The sequence below is a fragment of the Bipolaris sorokiniana genome, assembly GCF_000338995.1.
Source record: "Bipolaris sorokiniana ND90Pr unplaced genomic scaffold COCSAscaffold_1, whole genome shotgun sequence".
Lineage (NCBI taxonomy): Eukaryota > Fungi > Ascomycota > Dothideomycetes > Pleosporales > Pleosporaceae > Bipolaris > Bipolaris sorokiniana.
Genome location: NW_006911895.1, coordinates 396,090 through 413,283, shown reverse-complemented (window position 1 = coordinate 413,283; position 17,194 = coordinate 396,090). Strand labels below are relative to the sequence as shown.

The 17,194-nt window shown below is 49.6% G+C and overlaps 9 protein-coding genes across 9 annotated transcripts; 5 read left to right on the top strand and 4 right to left on the bottom strand.

Moving 5' to 3' along the window:
• Positions 1-78: 78 nt before the first annotated feature.
• COCSADRAFT_31861 (uncharacterized protein) lies at positions 79-1,029 on the bottom strand. Its single transcript, XM_007695943.1, has 5 exons — positions 959-1,029; positions 803-816; positions 625-701; positions 565-571; positions 79-513 (listed from the first exon to the last, which is right to left on the bottom strand). Exons 1-5 carry the CDS (start codon positions 994-996, stop codon positions 164-166), a joined length of 486 nt encoding a protein of 161 aa, XP_007694133.1. The 5' UTR covers positions 997-1,029; the 3' UTR covers positions 79-163.
• Positions 1,030-1,190: 161 nt separating this feature from the next.
• COCSADRAFT_31860 (uncharacterized protein) lies at positions 1,191-2,320 on the top strand. Its single transcript, XM_007695942.1, has one exon. The coding sequence runs from the start codon at positions 1,339-1,341 to the stop codon at positions 2,155-2,157; it is 819 nt and encodes a 272-aa protein (XP_007694132.1). The 5' UTR covers positions 1,191-1,338; the 3' UTR covers positions 2,158-2,320.
• Positions 2,321-2,697: 377 nt separating this feature from the next.
• On the top strand, positions 2,698-4,266 carry COCSADRAFT_75907 (uncharacterized protein; the record flags this gene model as incomplete). The annotated part of the gene is made up of 2 exons (XM_007696334.1): positions 2,698-2,954; positions 3,003-4,266. The coding sequence occupies 2 exons, from the start codon at positions 2,698-2,700 to the stop codon at positions 4,264-4,266; spliced, it is 1,521 nt and encodes a 506-aa protein (XP_007694524.1).
• A 165-nt stretch (positions 4,267-4,431) lies between these two features.
• COCSADRAFT_206167 (uncharacterized protein) lies at positions 4,432-4,953 on the top strand. Its single transcript, XM_007696333.1, has one exon. It carries the CDS (start codon positions 4,596-4,598, stop codon positions 4,866-4,868), a length of 273 nt encoding a protein of 90 aa, XP_007694523.1. The 5' UTR covers positions 4,432-4,595; the 3' UTR covers positions 4,869-4,953.
• Positions 4,954-5,176: 223 nt separating this feature from the next.
• COCSADRAFT_31858 (uncharacterized protein) lies at positions 5,177-6,520 on the top strand. Its single transcript, XM_007695941.1, has 3 exons — positions 5,177-5,454; positions 5,514-5,706; positions 5,761-6,520. The coding sequence occupies exons 1-3, from the start codon at positions 5,277-5,279 to the stop codon at positions 6,413-6,415; spliced, it is 1,026 nt and encodes a 341-aa protein (XP_007694131.1). The 5' UTR covers positions 5,177-5,276; the 3' UTR covers positions 6,416-6,520.
• A 1,457-nt stretch (positions 6,521-7,977) lies between these two features.
• Positions 7,978-10,161, bottom strand: COCSADRAFT_31857 (uncharacterized protein). Its single transcript, XM_007695940.1, has 4 exons — positions 9,648-10,161; positions 9,000-9,595; positions 8,686-8,880; positions 7,978-8,597 (listed from the first exon to the last, which is right to left on the bottom strand). The coding sequence occupies exons 1-4, from the start codon at positions 10,043-10,045 to the stop codon at positions 8,167-8,169; spliced, it is 1,620 nt and encodes a 539-aa protein (XP_007694130.1). The 5' UTR covers positions 10,046-10,161; the 3' UTR covers positions 7,978-8,166.
• A 238-nt stretch (positions 10,162-10,399) lies between these two features.
• On the bottom strand, positions 10,400-11,029 carry COCSADRAFT_31856 (uncharacterized protein). The gene has a single exon (XM_007695939.1). The coding sequence runs from the start codon at positions 10,986-10,988 to the stop codon at positions 10,488-10,490; it is 501 nt and encodes a 166-aa protein (XP_007694129.1). The 5' UTR covers positions 10,989-11,029; the 3' UTR covers positions 10,400-10,487.
• A 1,508-nt stretch (positions 11,030-12,537) lies between these two features.
• Positions 12,538-14,025, bottom strand: COCSADRAFT_340900 (uncharacterized protein; the record flags this gene model as incomplete). Its single annotated transcript, XM_007696332.1, has 5 exons — positions 12,538-12,992; positions 13,058-13,153; positions 13,207-13,586; positions 13,652-13,779; positions 13,830-14,025. The coding sequence occupies 5 exons, from the start codon at positions 14,023-14,025 to the stop codon at positions 12,545-12,547; spliced, it is 1,248 nt and encodes a 415-aa protein (XP_007694522.1). The 3' UTR covers positions 12,538-12,544.
• An 833-nt stretch (positions 14,026-14,858) lies between these two features.
• Positions 14,859-17,184, top strand: COCSADRAFT_130438 (uncharacterized protein). Its single transcript, XM_007696331.1, has 5 exons — positions 14,859-15,321; positions 15,403-15,902; positions 15,952-16,362; positions 16,412-16,784; positions 16,847-17,184. The coding sequence occupies exons 1-5, from the start codon at positions 15,193-15,195 to the stop codon at positions 16,991-16,993; spliced, it is 1,560 nt and encodes a 519-aa protein (XP_007694521.1). The 5' UTR covers positions 14,859-15,192; the 3' UTR covers positions 16,994-17,184.
• Positions 17,185-17,194: the final 10 nt, after the last annotated feature.

Genomic DNA, 17,194 nt, shown 5'->3' with positions numbered 1-17,194 from the left:
AACACGGTCATCTAAGACTGCGACATCGCAACTCAGACAAGCGATCCATTCGTAGTATCATCCGGTCATTTCGCCGTATCCGAACCCATTTTGTTATGCAGCAAAGCCCGACATGAATATGAAACGATATCTAGCCCTACTCCGAAAAGCCCTCTCAACTGCTTTAAGAAGCAGGAGCAGCACCACGGCCACGTCCGAATCCACCACGGAACTCGGGCTTGAACTCGCCGGGAGCACCGCCCTCAGCCTTCTCGCCCTGGTCACGGCGGCGGTACTCGCCACGGTCACCGCCACGGCCACCACGGCCTCCGCCACGGCGCTCACGGTCGTCACCGCCGAGCATGCCTCGGGGAGGAGCAGAGCGCTGCTGCTTGATGTGGGTCTGGGGAACAATCTCGGCGGGGAGGTGGAGCCATTCACGGAGGTAGTCGAGACCCTCGGGGGTGAGGGTGTAGTAGTAGTATTGCCATGAGAAGCGGGTCTTGAGGTAACCGCGAGAGGTCAAAGACTGGCCTGCTGATTGTTAGGAACCAACCCGGGGTTGCGGTGTAGCATGTTACTGACAAGCTTTCTGTCTGGAGTTAGCAAATCAATTACATTTCAGCATAGAGAATTGATACGCACGATGACGAAAAGGTTCTTGGTGTCAATCTCTCCGTGCTTGGGGAGGTTGAAGTCCTTCTTTGCGACCAGTACGCCCTCTGTGGTGACCGTGTGTCAGCCTATCCTTGTAGTGTGCAGCAAAGCCACCAAAGTGTATAATTGTGCCATAGCCATGGCTCGAATGCGCGGGGATACTAACCTCGGAAGAGGTACCTGTGAAATAATTGTTAGCCGTCTGATTCAATTGAATATATTGAATGGCCAAGGGAAGCTCAGGAAGCAAGTCGGAATATTTCATGCGAAACTCAGAGCTCGACTGCGCGAGTTCCCAGGACGGTTGTAGAGGTGGACTAACTCGTGGATCGCCTTGCGGTCGGCCTTGGGGATGAGCATCTTGACGGTTTGCGAAAAGACTCGGGGATGCTTGGACTGGTTGGTGAGGTCGATGAGTAGAAGTTCGCCGGACGTAGGCATTTCGACGGAAGGGTGCGCGACTAATCTAAGCGAGGCGCTATGACCACCTGTGCCAAGTCGCGCGTCTAGGTCTTTGGTACCGCCGCCTGCTTGAATACCAATCCAACCTTCACACCACATACACACGCACGCACGCACGCACGCAAACACCAGCATACAGCAATAACAACATTCGACCTGCATCTGGCTACTGGGAAGAACGAAAAATACGGATACACCCCACTCCGACTCGCAACCCCACACCCACGATAAACCGTCATCATGGAAGTCGCCACCGAGTCGCCCATCACGGTCATCGTCAACAGCATCCGCGGTCAAAACATCGCCTTTGCTACCGAGAAGAATGCGCCTCTCAGCTCCATCTATGAAACGCTTTACAAACGCGCACCATGGGTCCAGAACTCATCTTACATCCTCACCACAAACTCGCGCCGCTCAGTCTGCCATGACGAAGCCCCCGTCTCATCACTACTCTCTTCGCCAGCCGACACATTTCTGTCACTACGCCTGACTGTACCTCTATGTGGTGGAAAGGGTGGTTTTGGATCCATCTTGCGCGCTCAAGGTGGCCGCATGTCGTCGCGCAAGAAGAAGCAGGGTGACGTGAACGGATCCTCTCGCAATCTGGATGGACGGCGTCTGCGGACAGTCACCGAAGCCAAGGCACTTGCCGAATATCTAGCCATCAAGCCTGAGATGGAGCAGAGAGAAAAGGAGGAGCGTCGGAAGAAGTTGGAAGACATTGTCGCCAGCACCGAGCGCAAGCAGGAAGAGCTGCAACACAGCAGGGGCACAGCACGTTTAGATGGACAGTGGGTAGAGAACAAAGAGGAAGCCGAAAACAAGACCCGCGAGGCTATCGAGAAGATGCTCATGGCACAGAGAGAGAGCTCAGAAGAGGAAGAGGAAGCAGAGGTTCAGCCAGTCGCTTCGGCATCAAAGCCTGTTCAGCAACGGACCATGTTTGGTTGGGACGACGAGGATAATGAGTTTATGAGCGATAGCGAAGACGACGACGATGTCTCTGAAGAGGATGCGAAGCCTGTAATTGAGGGCAAAGGAAAAGCTAGGGCTGTCTAAGTTCTTTCCAGTTTGGCTGCATCATTTGACGCGACTCGACTTTTCAATGCATACAATGGCGTTTGGGAGTTGTGCTCTTTTTTTCTCTGTAGATACCCAATATTATAACATTCTCAGTTCATAACTTCAGACATCCGCTCTAGCTACCGCTCATAATCACTATATACACGATAAACAATGGCTCACTGGATTCGCTGTAAGTTTAGCTCTAGGTTGCTTTTTTGGTGGATTTCGGCTCTGCCAGGCCACATTGGTCATGTACAGGACCAATCATCTAGATATCAAGTATGTGTGCCAATGGTTATTGAATTGTCTCAAGGCATGACCGTTATCCCCACTAGATGCTCTGTATTGGGCCGACGGGCAACAAGTATCCCATAAAGCGGCATGATACCGGACTACTGTTATCGGCTGTCCGACCCGCCCTTCCCCACACCCAGGGCGCCTATCATGCCATCTCGTTCCTTTACACGCCGACTTCCATGAGCCGCGTCACAATGTCTTCCTTTACTCTCCATTCTCCCTCTTTCTTACTGCACAATGGCTTCCCTGGTTAACAGAGCCCCTGTTGCTCTTCGTAATGCGTGCAGACGCTACCCCGCTCTAAGCACACGACCAAGTGTAATAGCGAGAGTGGGGCACGAACATGCGAGGAGCTTTACCAATTCGCCAAGATGGCAGATCAGAACGAAGGAGATGAATGATGATATGATGAAGGAACTCAAAGTCAGCCAAGCAAGATTGATGGATGATATTCACCACAGCTGTCAATGGGGTATAGGCGAGCGGTGGGGAGAGTAAGTATTCAGGAACATCTGCGGCTCATAGCAAACTGACAGTTGCAGCAAGCCGACAGAAACTGGAATGAGTCGGCTCGCACTCTCCGATACTGACAAGGCTGCACGTGACTGGTTTGTCCAGACGACGAAAGAGTTGGGTTGTGAAGTCACCATCGATAATATGGGCAACACATTCGCAGTCCGGCCAGGACTGAGGAATGATAAGCCACCAACGTTTGTCGGAAGCCATCTCGATACTCAACCAACTGGTGGACGATATGACGGTATTCTCGGCGTCACTGCCGGCATTGAGATGTTGAGAGTGCTTGCAGAAAACTGGACTGAGACGGAGTATCCCGTTGGCGTAGTGAATTGGACGAATGAAGAAGGCGCTCGATTCCCAATGTCTATGGTTTCAAGTGGAGTGTGGGCAGGATCCATACCACTAGAGACTGCGCACAGCCTTCGTGAAGTACATCCAGGCACGGCAACCATGAAGTCTGAACTCGAACGTATCGGTTACCTGGGAGACATACCAGCTAGTTATGAAGCCACGCCTATGGCGGCGCACTTTGAGCTACATATCGAGCAGGGTCCACTGCTGGAGATGGCAAACAAAAAGATTGGTGTGGTCACCTCAGTTCAAGCGTACAAGTGGTTCACGATCAAAGTCAAGGGGCGAGATACGCACACTGGAACTACCGATCTCAAGTCACGGGCAGACGCTTTGTTGACGACGAGCAAAATGATACTGCACTCCCACCGTCTGGCCACTGCGAACAACGCACTAGCATCGACAGGCATATTGAACCTGAAGCCCGGCTCTACGAACACAGTCCCGGGAGAAGTCACTTTTAGCCTGGATATCCGTGCTCCAAAGGACGAAACGGTCGGGAAGATGAAAGAGATGATCTTTCGCGACTTTCCTAAGATTGCCGCAGGCGAAGATGTGGAAGGTTCGAATTATGGCTGTACATCTGGCCTACCGCTCACCGTGGAAATCGTGGAGGACTTTGACAGCCCAGCGACGAAATTCCACGCCGATTGCATCGCCTCTGTGCGCCAATCCGCGAACAAAATTGTCGGGCCTCATCTCTCAATGGAAATGACATCTGGTGCTGGACACGATAGCGTGTATGCGAGTAAGCGTTGTCCCACGAGCATGATCTTCGTACCATGCAGGGAAGGCGTGAGTCACAACCCCCGGGAATTTTGCAAGGAGGAAGACTGCGCTTTGGGTGCGCAAGTCTTATTACAGAGTGTCATCAGATTCGATCGCATGAGAGACGAGAGAAGAGTATCTTGGAAACAAGAGCCGTACACTCTATAATCTCCGATGCGACTTTCTGTAAAGGAAGAGGGGTTCAATGAGTACGAGCACTAGACTGTTATATATATCCATTGGTTGGTTAATTCCACTCATACGAACTGGAGATTCTTACTCTCTCAATACACAATTCAGTTGTATATTAGTACACAGTAAGCTCTACTTGTACTAAATACAGAGGGCCACCGTACGTCAAAGAGCTTGGCACCAACTCGACAGGGCGCTGCAACACATTACGGGTTCGTATCAGCCCTTCCAAGCTCTCATGAAGCCCCTTGCCAATCAGATCCATACCCCACCTATCTCTTCATATAACTTCGGCCCTTTTGCTTATGCAAACATTGTCATGGTTGCTTCTTGTACTAGCGCCCTGGCGTCAAGTAGTCACCACGGGCTGTGGTACTCCGCGGAGCACTCCCGAAACCTCGAGTGTTATCCGCGCAAATCCTCCAAAAAATGACAGTGCAGGTTTTCGAAACCAGTCAATTCTCACTGTGAACGGAACAGCGCAGGGATCTAGTCTGTGCGCAAGGATTAGACTCGACAGAAATAGGCTAATGAGCCTGCTAGAAGTGCTTGGCAAGCTTTACAGGACCACGTACTAACCCTCGGTACTTGTACTCCAACGTTTCTAAGCCTTCCCTGAAACCAGGGGATATCGTGGCTATGACAAAAAAGACAGTTGACAACACTGGGAAAAAGTAAGGCTTGCGGTTTCTTACCCAACGGCTGTCTGGGCCTGGTTCGCCAGGAGCCCTCAGGCTGAATACAGTTTGTCCTCTGCGCCATCATGCAACAGTGTCACGAACACAGATAGCTTTATTGGTGGCGGCGGACTGGTCCAATGTGGGACAACCATGTGCCTGCATACAGCAAGGCTGAGGCGCCCGTTCAGCTCGAGTACAGGGGTAGCCGAAAGGCAGACACAATACCTGTATGCGCTGCGGCCCCCCGCCTCACAATCATATACGATGCCTGGAAACTAGGTGTCGCATCGCTCATCACCAGTCGCAATGTTTCCGAAGTTTGGTGTCTTGTTTTTACTCCTAGCAGGACTGGCTCTTGCAAGAGAGATTCCACCCACATCACCTACAATAGCACCAGCGAGCACAATCACCCCCGCCCCACTTGCACACGAGGACGTTTTCAAAAGAGCAGTCGGAACATGCGGTTTTATTCGTGGTGACTCAGGTATTTACAGTCCCCCGTTATACCTGTGTCTGGCAGCCAGCAACTCACGCCCGAGACAGCATCGCCTGTGACTTGCGGAGCAGGATACAACTGCGTCACAACCCTCAGAGCTCAATACGCATTCGCATGTTGCAACAATGTAGAATGCATAGACGATTGGAGTGTTTGCCGTCCGTTTGGTCAAAAAGACTGCATGGGCAACAATCTTCCCGACGATACCTGCTCACGGATCTATGGATCGATACTCCAATGGTTAGTTTTACCTTTCTAGCACATCCTTTTGCAATCGCTAAAGACATCAACCAGTTCGGAAGCAGCGCCCTACTGCGTTACCTATATGCGTAGTTCTACTCTCAGCGATGAAATCACTTTTGTTTCGTTGACGTGCGGGACAACATCGGAAGACGTTCTTGTCCTTGCGACAGTAACGAATGGCGCAAAGCAGACTGCATCTGGCAAACCCGCCGCCGAACAAACCGAAAGTGCAGATCCCCTTGCCGGCTTCCCATCCATCCCGGGGTTGTCGTCGCCGACTGGAACAACGTCTACTCGCAACTCCCCTGCGCCTACCGGTTCAGGTTCAAACGGACCCGCACTGAGCACCAGGTCGATCGTTATAATCTCTGTGGTTGGCGCTGTGGTAATATTCTTGGGCGTGGGAATTGGAGTGTGTTGTTGGCGCAAAAAGGCAAAGGATTGGTGGCGCGAGAGAAGAAACCGCAATAAACATATCATTGATCCGGCCAGGATACCCCAAGCGCAATATCAACGCACCAATTATCAGCCCAGTAATTATCAGCCCACTGATCCGGGTTTGATAAATTCGTGGAGGAATGGGACGCCGCTTGGCGCGAGTCCTGACGTGGATCCGTCTGTGAATGGAAGTGTTTATGGTGGATACGGTGGAAGAGGCGCGAACGGGGCGGCACCAAGGCCGATGACGACGGTGCCTGAGCAGTAAGGTCGATCACTGCGTAACGGGACATGCTACATAGCGAGATACCTTTTCTGTCTAGATGTTGAGATTATTTGTAACGTATCTGTGAATACTAAAGCTTACTACGAATTCACTTTGTACTTTTCGTTCTGTTCCTATGTAAGCTTCTAACAAAATGAAGTATACTATAGCTTCTTATATTAGATTTTTCTATAAAAAGTATTATTGAACTTACTATAAGTACTACGTCAATCACATATGTTTTCACTCCATCTTAGTTCACCCCAAATCGATATCGTGAATCTGACACCCTCTTTGACAACACTAGCTGCTTTATATTGTAGCCATTTGCTAGCACCTTGACAGTAACACACAGATTATGTGCTGTAATCCGCTTCCGCTTCATCTAGCACCCTGAAATCATTACGGTACAAATTTCAAGTGGAAGGAGCATGAGTACAAGGTTGATAGTGGGATAAAGGACCAGCCGTTGTTGTGAAGCGCTTTCGCACAGGAAGACTGGGAATGAATATTGCAAGCTCATTTGTATTTTTTTTAAAAGAGTGGGTTTGGATACATGACTGAGGTGCTGAATTTGCTGATGCGACTACTAAGGAAGGTACCCTAGTAATTTAGCTCACAGCCAAGAGTCTGGCGATGTTTGGATCAACGCAATTTGCTTCATCTAAAAAAACACCTCAAAAACTACAACGAACACGCGGCCATACAGAAGTCGCAACATGACCAATATATGGGTGGCCCCGCCCCTCGATTGAACAGGAGAAGTTCCTTTCGCTCTATCACGAACTCATCCTCGCCTCCTCGCCATAATCTCGCAGCAACTTACGAAAGGCAGCGCTCAGCAGCAGCGACGCCATGACCACCCATATACCCAGGCCTGTGATCACATTCTTTGTATCCTGTTTCGATGCCCAACCTACAGCCAACGCGCTGAGTGCTCCGCATGCAACTATTCCGAGCTGATATCTGTCCCTTTTGTGGATGTGGTATAAGACGTTGATCGCAGTGCTGTAGACTAAGCAAGCGACTACAAGATGAACTGGACTGGGGTCCGGAATGATTGCTAGGAGACGATGCGGTTGCTATTCAAGTGCTATCCCAGTGCTTTCACGGCGGGGTTCAAGAGAGTGGCCTGATCGTTACGTTGAACAATACTAGACGACTGAATGGCCGCGTGGATTGTTTTAACGTGTGCGCATGTGTAGCGTTTTTCTTTTGTACAAGTCTTTTACATACTTTCATCCATCAAAACGAAAAGCCATAGTAGAAGTTGAATTACAATGATATTAAACAAACTACCTGAGCTAAAGCTGCGTCATTATTGACCTATTTATTAGCCGATTCTGCTTCCAGAAGCCAGCTACCCTGCGCTACAGCTCTAGGGACATCTAGGCACGCTAATTTATGCTAACAGTTGCTAGAGCTTCTTTCCCTACTGGATGGACCCTTGTAAGTAAATGGGTTTTAGTAATGAGATAATTATCCAACTAGTAAAACTATTGATAGTACAACAGCGCAACTCTAAAGACCGAAATAAAAAGGTATATCGTAACACCATTTGTCTTGCTACGCAGTGACCGACGTAAGTGAGGATTCCGTTAGATATTTTCGCTAGCGTTTGACCTTGTAATGAACTACCATGTAAGTTTCGACTTCCCTTCCTTGTCTCTTCGCAGTATGTAAGAATCCATAGAAGATAGGCAAAGATCATGTTGAAGAAAGTCTACAAAACATCTCCTACTACACCCAACCCGTCACACCTTGGCCAACCACATATCCCTCGTAGCCTTCAACCTCTTCGTCTGATCCGTCTTAAAGGCGATCGTCCAATGCTCCCTCTTCTTAATCAACCCCGGAAAGTCGCATTTAATCCCATCATCCCCACCCTTTGATAACCCGATCTCGTTTACGAAGTTCCACTGGCGGCAACAGAGTTGCCGGCACTGACACGGCACCCACTTGTCAAACCGCTTCAGTTTCTCGCGCTGATCCGCATCTACTTCTTTCCTCGATAGCTCGAGAATTGTCTCGATATGCAGCATATATAGCACTGCCATGACGAACGGCTTGTGGTGCGTAGACTCGCGCATGTTGCGCTTGTCGCGCAGGAGGCGCGACCAGGTTTCTGTGATGTGGCTGGGGGAGGGAGAGGGATTGGGTCCGAATTGATTAAGGAATGATTTCACTACGACAATAAATTAGCTTGAAATAAAGAAAAAAATAGAAGAATTTGGGACGGGGTGGGAGGAAAGGGGGGGGTATGTGCTACGTACGCGTTACTTTCCCATCAATGGGTTTGCAATCTTGAAATATGAGTTCATACACGTAGTATGAATTTAGGGTGAGATGCTGCCAGTACGACTGCGCCTCCGGATTTATATACTTTGGTCCTTTGTACAGCGAGTAGAACCGCTTTGTCTCTGAAGATTTTGAACGTGGCAGTGGCACGGCAGGCGGTGGGGGAATATCTATCATGGCATTTCGCGTCAGCAAATTTGAGCTATCTAACTCGTAGGGACTACTGCGGATGTTGAGACGGTTCTTTTTTTTCAAGAGAAATCATCAACGACAGCCAGGGTCAACACACTTTGCTCGTTTCCTGCGGCGGCCACCCAGCGGCGCAAGATGTTCTTTGTCTCAGGGTCGTTGCCGTAGGCTTCGGAGCGCGAGGCGATGATGTTTTTCTTGCTTGCTTCGTCGAGGAGGACTTCAGAGAGATCCGGGGGGTTGAGGCGGAAGTAGCCGTCTCGATCTGCGAGTTCTTGGTGCATTTCATAGAATTTGTTTGCTGTTTTTTGGGTTTCCGAGGCGATTCGTACAATGCTTTTTGCTACTTCGGTGACGCTCTTGCCAAAGTCTTGGAGTGCTGGTTTTCCTGTGCCGATTGAAACGAGTATGCGGATTTGGTCGTCGAATGGGATTTCAGGCTTGCCGAGTTTTTCTTTTGCCTCGAGATATATTTCTTCGATGGGGTTGTTGTGGCCGAGACCTGCGTCGACGAAGCAACGCGGTTCGCCAGCGTGATTGATCTTCATCGGTGCGAAGAACGATGTTGCTGCAGAAGTTGCCCGCGCGACTTCCCATATTCGGACTTCGTTATAAAAGTTGGAATGTTCGCCGTCCTTTTCATAGTCGGTGAAGCGTATTGGTATTGCGCTTTCTGCTGTGAGAGCAATCACGACGCTGCTATCAAGTTAGCGAATTACATAGGCATTGGTGATCAGTTTATTCTTACGTTTTGCAGACTGAGTTCTTTGCTCCTCGAAAGCGATCATCTGATGTTCCCCCAGCATTGGTGATAACCTGCTTGATGGCCTGCTCCAACTCTTCGGTCTTGTATCGCGGCTGGACTTTGCCGTTGCGTACTTTGAAAGGTAGTGTTTTTTTGTATTTTGGATCGAAAACAACGTCCATTAGGCGAATATATGCTTCAATACACTGATCAACTGTCATTTCCAACCGTCCTAGCATGATGGCAATTAAGCCTCCTGTACTCGTGCCGCAGATCATGTCGAAGTAGTCGCATGGTTTTGGACTCCCAACAAAGGACAATATCTTTCTCAGCATGTAAAGTGATGCCAAACCACGTACGCCTCCTCCGTCCAAACTGAGAAGCCGAAGACCGCCAGGCATCTTTGCTGGGCGGTCAAGTGTGCCAGTAGTAATACGGAGAAACAAGGGGTTAGCTTCACGGAAAACAATGATGGGTGTTTCGAAGAGACATCAAGAACCGTGTACGCAGCATCAACAAGACCATAAATCATTGATCTCTCGCCACCTTATCATAAAGCGCATCCTTCAGCACAGCCTAGGGTTCGAGGCTCAGCTTACGGCCAGTGGTGAAGAACAAGTTAGCTCTGGACGAGAATGGCGGGACTACTACCGAACTGGATTACAATGCCTGCTAGTTACACAGGGCAGTGCTGTGGCTTTTCTTGGCAGCTGAACAATCAAACATCGCACGTTGCAAAGGATTCAGCCTCGTGAAAGGTATGGAAAAACAAGTTTCTTTCCCGCTAAGTACCACAAAAGATTTCAACAGAGTAGCACATGGCGTCTCCGAGGAACTTGCTGCCTAGCACTCGAGTTTAGCCATCAGCCTTGCTCTAACGTTTTCCCCCAGCTCTTCCAGTGTCTCGCACATTTCAATGTTATACCTCTGGCAAACTATCTGCACATTTCCTCTCTTCCAGAACCCTTTCGGACAATAAACTACTGCCTTTCCAGTGTCGGCATAGAGTCCCAGTTCCAGCAATGTAATCGGCTGCAACACTTTGGGTTCGCCTGCAAAGTAGAAAACGATAATGTCCGCTATGCGCGCATGATCCATCTCCCACTCGACCTGCTCCTTGAAGGGTGGGAAAGAGATATCTTCGACCCAGCTGCTGTCCCAGGCATCGCAACGCGGGTTTAGGATAGCGACAGGAAGGTCAGATAGTGAAGCTGTGAGATATCCTTGCCAGTCTTTGGCTGGGTCAGATTGAATGGCGCCGTAGAGGATGACAGATGGTCTGTCTACATCTTTTCTTAGGGGAGGTTTGTGCACGACGGCTTTTGTTGGAGCAGGTTGTGACATGGTTTGGAGGTGTAGATAGATTTGGGGAGCGGCGCGGACGCGGGCCTTACCGTGCTACCCCGCCATGTCATTTTACCCTTAAAGTATTCGTGCAAGCACGGGCCTCGAGCTGATGAAATTGAAGCTGTACTGGGGCTCTATCTCCACCAGCATTCTCCCGCAAAACAAATATGTCGCATTAATGGTCTTTGACTCCATTCTACAACATAGAGCGAGTTGATGAATGGTTAGTGGGCTGGGTGAGTTCAATACCTCCTATCCAGTGCATCCAAGCCAGGCGGAATGTAGTTGTGATGTTACATGCAATTTGTACATATATACGGCCAGCGACTTCTTCACTATCAAATATCTCAATTTCTTGTTCAGTCCTTTGATTCGTTTCAGTAATTTGAATTACTAGGTGTTTCTTGAAAATGCTTTTCCAACAACGACAAGACACGGGAGGATTCCATATTCATTATGATTTTCCTACTTGCACCTGCATTAGTTCGTATCCAACCGCACACTGAAAATGAAACGGGGCATTCCACCCATAGCCGAATGACGATCCAACCGGACTTCTGATCTTTACCTAAAGGACAGTATCGGCGACCTGCCAGAGACCGCATCAGTCCACGTAGCGAGCCTGAACTACATCAGAAAAGCGTTAGTTGATCGACCATTGATCGACATTGCTAGAGCGCTGCTGTAAATTCCGCTTCGTATGCTGCACGTAAAACCAAACAAAGTAAAGCATCTTCACAAAAGGATGGAAATGACTCGAGCACATCGCGTGATGTTTCCAAATCATTTTGACAAATGGAGTCGTCTTCACCCATCGCTACGTATTGGTATCTGACCCTTTTGCTTTCCAGGATAACCGAAGTGCCATCGGAACGATCAGATTATGCGATCATTGTGTCATCATGTCTGGTGCATTCAAGATTCAAAGAAGCGGGGAAAATTCCGACCTTATCCAAGGCTATAAAATTTACCACTGTATCGGGGCTGCACAATGGCCCATGTCAGCAAGAACCCAACGTCGATTACCTGCCGACATTCTTGGCAGACGGGACAAAGTTTGTACGAATCTACAAGCTGGGGGGGGGGGTTGCCCTATTGTAGAAGTACCGGACGACGATCCTCCTTCAACGGGAGAGGGAAAAAGAAAAAAGGAAGTCGAGGCGACAACAGTCGCTTAGCACGAGTATCAGTGCGCAAGAACGAGTGAAATGCCTGAACCTCTGGTCCCTCCGGGTGAGCCGGGGTTACAGTTGTGTCATCGCGCTACGAAGCAGATCATATCTCGTACTTCGGTCAATCACCGGCGTGTTGCTACAAGCCCAATGGAATTTCCGAATTCAGCGTTACGATGGCCTCTCTGGGTGCAATGCTCGACATCACGCCATTCGCCCAATGGTGAGAGAAGGCCAGTCTTTACGTAGGAAAATTGGAAAAAGCATTGTAGCTGTGGTATTTTTATTTTGCGATCGTGAGAGCATCATAACGCGCGCGTAACTGAGTAGCAAATTGGTGTTGTACAAATCATAATATGAACTTCGTGCAAAATCGCCAACTCAAACCTCTGATACTCGGGCGCGACCACCTGTCCAAGCCTTGTTGTCGCGAGGATTGGGTGGATTCGGGACTGGGAGGCCTTCGTAAGTGACTTCGACAGTTCGCTCGTACAGTATGGCTTCTTCGCTGTCACTGTCCTTGCATTGGCGTGACCCGACCTGTATCTTTGATTCTCGCGTTTGCGTGGACTGTTGGGCCTTGACCCCGGAAAGGGGGATCTCGTCATCGCGTTTGTCGCCATCGATGGTGTTCATAAGAGTATCGTACTGGCGCTTCGGGCCACTCTTTGAGCTCTTCCACGAGTGTAACACGCGGTTTTGGCCGGATGAACCTTTTCCTGAAGATCCACGAGAGCTCTCGCCGATCATGTGCGGTGCAACGTGTCTGAAGAATCGTCGCAGGGTGGGTAGGGAACAGCAGATGATGAAGAGGTTCGCTTCGACGATGCTGGATATAGTGTTAGACAATGCAATGGACATGGCAGTTTCGTGTGATAACAACAGTGTACTTACATCCACACACAGCCCACAGCAATGATCCATGTTTGATCAGGATCCGTCAATGCTGGTATCAGGACAACCAAGCGGATGATTGAAGTGACCATAGTTCTTTGTAATGTCAGCTCGTTCTCGTACGTTCATTACCCTAGCACTGTGCTCACATTGATCCAATACCGAAGATAATGGTCAGGCCAATCTTCTGCTTCCTAGGCATTTGTAGGCGCCAGATGGTTGGGATTGGGATGGCGATTAGTATCACATCAGTGACAACACCAATGACAGCGGTTGCGATATAGATTCCTCCTCGGTTGGTGCAGACTGCTATCGGAAGTAACAGCGGATCCCAGCTGGCCGCTATCGGTTTGCATGCAAACACCAGACTGAAGAAGATGGATGTATATGCGCCAGCGCATATGAATACGGTTGACCAGACCGCAATTTGGTAGCCTCGCACTGGCGACAAACGACTGTAGAAGATGCACAATGTAATTTTGGTCAGGGCACAGCAAGGAGCGTATACCAGGGGGGCGGCCAGAATCAACTATGGTTTGGCAATGTCAGCAAAGTTTATATGTATGCTGACAGAACCAGGCAGCCCTCACGTACTCTTGAGTAATAGCCGTACTGATCGATTGAGATTTCCCAAGCATGTACACCGATAACTCCTGCAGCGAAGCCTTGAATCAACAAGGCTTGTGTTGCGACAGAAAACATCCACGCGAGAATAACAAGCACTGCTTATAGTTAGCATCTTCCCAAAGTCAAAGTGTATCTAGATAGGTACCATCATCAATCTGGAACTGCTTCATCAGACGAATCTTTGTGAAAAGTCGCTGGGCGAGGAAAATAAATGCCAAAATGTTCTCAACGATGAAGAGTGCATATGCTTCCGCAGTCAGCCGCCTTTGAGGGTTGGCAAAGTCGACCACATATCCCTTGGGAGGAGGGAGTATCGTCATGACTCCATTTACATTTGCCATGATGTAAAAAAGACTGAGAAATGGATAGTTTGATGAACACAGAGGTGTGAGCCCTTGAGGTGGAGAGCCAAGTCGTTTATCATATGGGAGATATGGGGGATGAGCGTGAACCAGTGGTCCTCTCAATTCAATCTCTATAGGGAAATGGCTATGCTCATCCTATTGGAGTGACTACTTGGAGGCTCGTGAGAGAAATTTGCACGGATCCCCGACACACGCGCGGAATAGAGTAGTGGGAACGTTGCATGATCCGTGGTAATCGCACCGAATACCTTGACGCTGACCACTCTTATTGACGAGGGCCGTTACGAAACCACGCGAGCTGCGAAGATGCGTAACATCAAGACTGCTTTGACCACCAGTCTAGTCTCGTCATCCTTACTATGGAGACTGAGACCCGCAAAATGGGTCATGAACTGTTGTGAGACAGAATCTTACCCCGAGCCGTGACATGGTCACCATCAGTGATGGAGGTAGGGGAGGGCAAGCAGTGGAACACATAATGACGGTATTTAATGCGCGCGATCTCCATAAATTCATTGCAGCCCAAGGATCGCGGGACGTTTTCATGTGTAGCTTCCCGAGCCCTGGTCTTAGTTCCCTTCCTCGCCTATAGATAAGGTTGACACTCGGGGACTAGGGTTTGGGGTGACATGAGTTCGTCCGGCAGACACGTGCGGTAGAGACATACGGTGGTTACTGACACAAGCCTACGTACCTTGGCGGGTCATGCCGGAGCTAGCCAGTCCCATCCAAACGGACCGTCATTCGGTCCGGTTTATGGGGACAGAGCGGGTCTCGATAGGAGCTAGCTCGACCCTCCACCCTCATCACCGGCAATCACTGACATTTTCATCAGAGGCCAATATTCTCCAGACCAACTTGCGGCTCTAGTTCGTTCAGGGGAGGCGCCAGAGCTGCCTCCCAACAGCCGCTGCAGGAAAAAATTATCGGCCACTAGACCTTCCGTAGCAGCGTAACATGAGTAGTTTGTGTCTAAGGATGCTGGATGTACAGTTCCTGTAATGGCTTGTCGTCGCTTGCCGTCATCCGCAGTGTAGTGTGCTCATCTTCCAGAGTCATTAATACACCTGCGTCGTCCTAAGCCAGCGTTGCGGTTCGACATCCTCGTCTTTCAACGCGCCAAGTCCCATCCGTTGTTACACCATGAAGTCCGTTACCCCGACATTGGTTGCCCTCATGGGCCTGTATGAGGAGGTTGGAGCTGCTGCTGCACGGCCCTTGGGGCTACGGAAAGATGTTTCAGCGACCATGGGCACCGATCCTTCGACTTGCGTGAGTTCAATCACCTTTCTACACTACTACCTTACCATCACAATGGGTCAAAGTCACAGTACCACTAACGCTATTCAACAGTGTGCAACCCTGAAAAATGCTAACCTGACTCACATCTACATGCAAGATGATCAGCAGTACAAGGACCGGACGAATTCCTACTGGTCTGTCAGTGCTCAGCTGCAACCAAAGTGCATCGTCCAGCCTGTCTCTACCGCGGAGGTGGCTACCGCCATCAAGGTCCTGGGTGCTGACCCAGGATGCACATTTGCTACTCGAAGCGGTGGTCACACCACCTGGGCCGGCTCCAACAATATCAACAATGGAGTAACGATTGACCTTGGTCTCATGAACCAGACCACCTATGACGAGGTCAACAGCCTTGCAAAGATCCAACCTGGCATCAGGTGGGGAGGCGTCTATGCAGCTCTTGAACTCCATGGAGTCACTGTTGCTGGTGGTCGTGCCAGCACTGTTGGTGTTGCTGGATTCCTGACTGGAGGAGGCAACACTTTCTTCACTGCTCAGCGCGGTTGGGGCTGTGACCAAGTCAAGAACTTTGAGGTTGTTCTTTCCAGCGGGTCGGTACACTTAACCCCTACATTTCATATTTGTGTTAACCCGACATAGTGAGGTTGTGAATGCAAATGCCACGTGCAACTCCGACCTATTCCTTGCTCTCAAGGGTGGATCTTCCAACTTTGGTATCGTCACTCGCTTCGACATGGAGACCTTCAAGCAGGGTGACCTCTGGGGTGGTACCATGTCGTATTCGAAGAACTATACTCAGGCGCACATTGACGCCTACACCGCCTGGGTTGACAATGTCGAAAACTACCCTGAGGGCTCCAGCATCATCTTCTGGAGCTACCTCCCCACTGCTAAAGATGTTGTTATCCTTGCTGCGTATGAAGATACGGCCGGCAATGTGGCCCCCGCAGGATTCGACAAGTTTTTGGCTATCCCATCCCAGTCCTCCACTATGAGGCTGGCTACCCACAAGAGCCTCACTGACGAGCTCGAGCAAGCCGCTGGGTACCGGTATGTTGAGAAACTAACTAATAGAAGGGTCTATACTGACTGCTTCAAGTGATATCTGGTTCACCATGAACTTCAAGAACGACCCCACAATCTTCAAGCACATTGTTGATGGTCACGAAAAATTTGTCAACGAGTGGAAGGCGACTACTTCTGACCCGGACTTCATCACGCAGTGCATGTTCCAGGCCATTCCTACTGTCTTTGCTAAGCACAGCGCTGAGCGAGGTGGTAACGTTCTCGGTATTGAGCACATTGGTACAAACACCATCATGCTCTTGTTCAATATTGCTGTCAAGGGTGCTGAAACTGAGGTTGCTGCTCGTGCGCTGCTGAGGAAATATACGGAAGAATTCCAGGCGTTTGCCGCTAGTCAGGGAGGCGCGGTTGACTGGCAATACCTCAACTACGCCGATTCTTACCAGGTACATAAAATCCCCTTTTCCGATATAATGACACGAAACATTCAACTAACATCCATGAACAGAACCCGCTTGCTGGCTTCGGCGCTCATAACGTTGCTAAGATCCGTGCGGCGGCAAAGAAGTACGATCCAGTCGGCATGTTCCAAACCCAGTCTCCTGGAGGCTTCAAGATTTCCAAGGTCAACGAAAAACCTCGTCGCGAGCTGTAAGCGACAAGAGGCTCAATTTGGATTGATATTTACAATCGTTATCTATACAAAATGAAACATACATAATTTTCTCGGAGAAAAAAATCCCATAGCCACACTCAATCTCGGTCCCAACAGCCACATGAATCGGAAGATGCACTAAAAGCCACTAAAAGCCACTATAGGTGCAGGGTTTGTAAATTGAAGTAGGGATCGCCAGGT

What these genes read in the sequence shown, in the direction of transcription:
- COCSADRAFT_31856 (XM_007695939.1), bottom strand. Translation starts at nt 10,988, where the DNA reads ATGTCACAACCTGCTCCAACAAAAGCCGTCGTGCACAAACCTCCCCTA.
- COCSADRAFT_31857 (XM_007695940.1), bottom strand. Translation starts at nt 10,045, where the DNA reads ATGCCTGGCGGTCTTCGGCTTCTCAGTTTGGACGGAGGAGGCGTACGT. An exon ending in CGCCGCAGGAAACGAGCAAA is followed by an intron (nt 8,881 to 8,999) that starts GTGTGTTGACCC and finishes ATGCCATGATAG; the next exon opens with ATATTCCCCCACCGCCTGCC. An exon ending in CATTGATGGGAAAGTAACGC is followed by an intron (nt 8,598 to 8,685) that starts GTACGTAGCACA and finishes TTATTGTCGTAG; the next exon opens with TGAAATCATTCCTTAATCAA.
- COCSADRAFT_31860 (XM_007695942.1), top strand. Translation starts at nt 1,339, where the DNA reads ATGGAAGTCGCCACCGAGTCGCCCATCACGGTCATCGTCAACAGCATC.
- COCSADRAFT_31861 (XM_007695943.1), bottom strand. Translation starts at nt 996, where the DNA reads ATGCTCATCCCCAAGGCCGACCGCAAGGCGATCCACGA.
- COCSADRAFT_130438 (XM_007696331.1), top strand. Translation starts at nt 15,193, where the DNA reads ATGAAGTCCGTTACCCCGACATTGGTTGCCCTCATGGGCCTGTATGAG. An exon ending in GCACCGATCCTTCGACTTGC is followed by an intron (nt 15,322 to 15,402) that starts GTGAGTTCAATC and finishes GCTATTCAACAG; the next exon opens with TGTGCAACCCTGAAAAATGC. An exon ending in ACTACGCCGATTCTTACCAG is followed by an intron (nt 16,785 to 16,846) that starts GTACATAAAATC and finishes ATCCATGAACAG; the next exon opens with AACCCGCTTGCTGGCTTCGG.
- COCSADRAFT_206167 (XM_007696333.1), top strand. Translation starts at nt 4,596, where the DNA reads ATGCAAACATTGTCATGGTTGCTTCTTGTACTAGCGCCCTGGCGTCAA.
- COCSADRAFT_31858 (XM_007695941.1), top strand. Translation starts at nt 5,277, where the DNA reads ATGTTTCCGAAGTTTGGTGTCTTGTTTTTACTCCTAGCAGGACTGGCT. An exon ending in TTTTATTCGTGGTGACTCAG is followed by an intron (nt 5,455 to 5,513) that starts GTATTTACAGTC and finishes CGCCCGAGACAG; the next exon opens with CATCGCCTGTGACTTGCGGA. An exon ending in TATGGATCGATACTCCAATG is followed by an intron (nt 5,707 to 5,760) that starts GTTAGTTTTACC and finishes GACATCAACCAG; the next exon opens with TTCGGAAGCAGCGCCCTACT.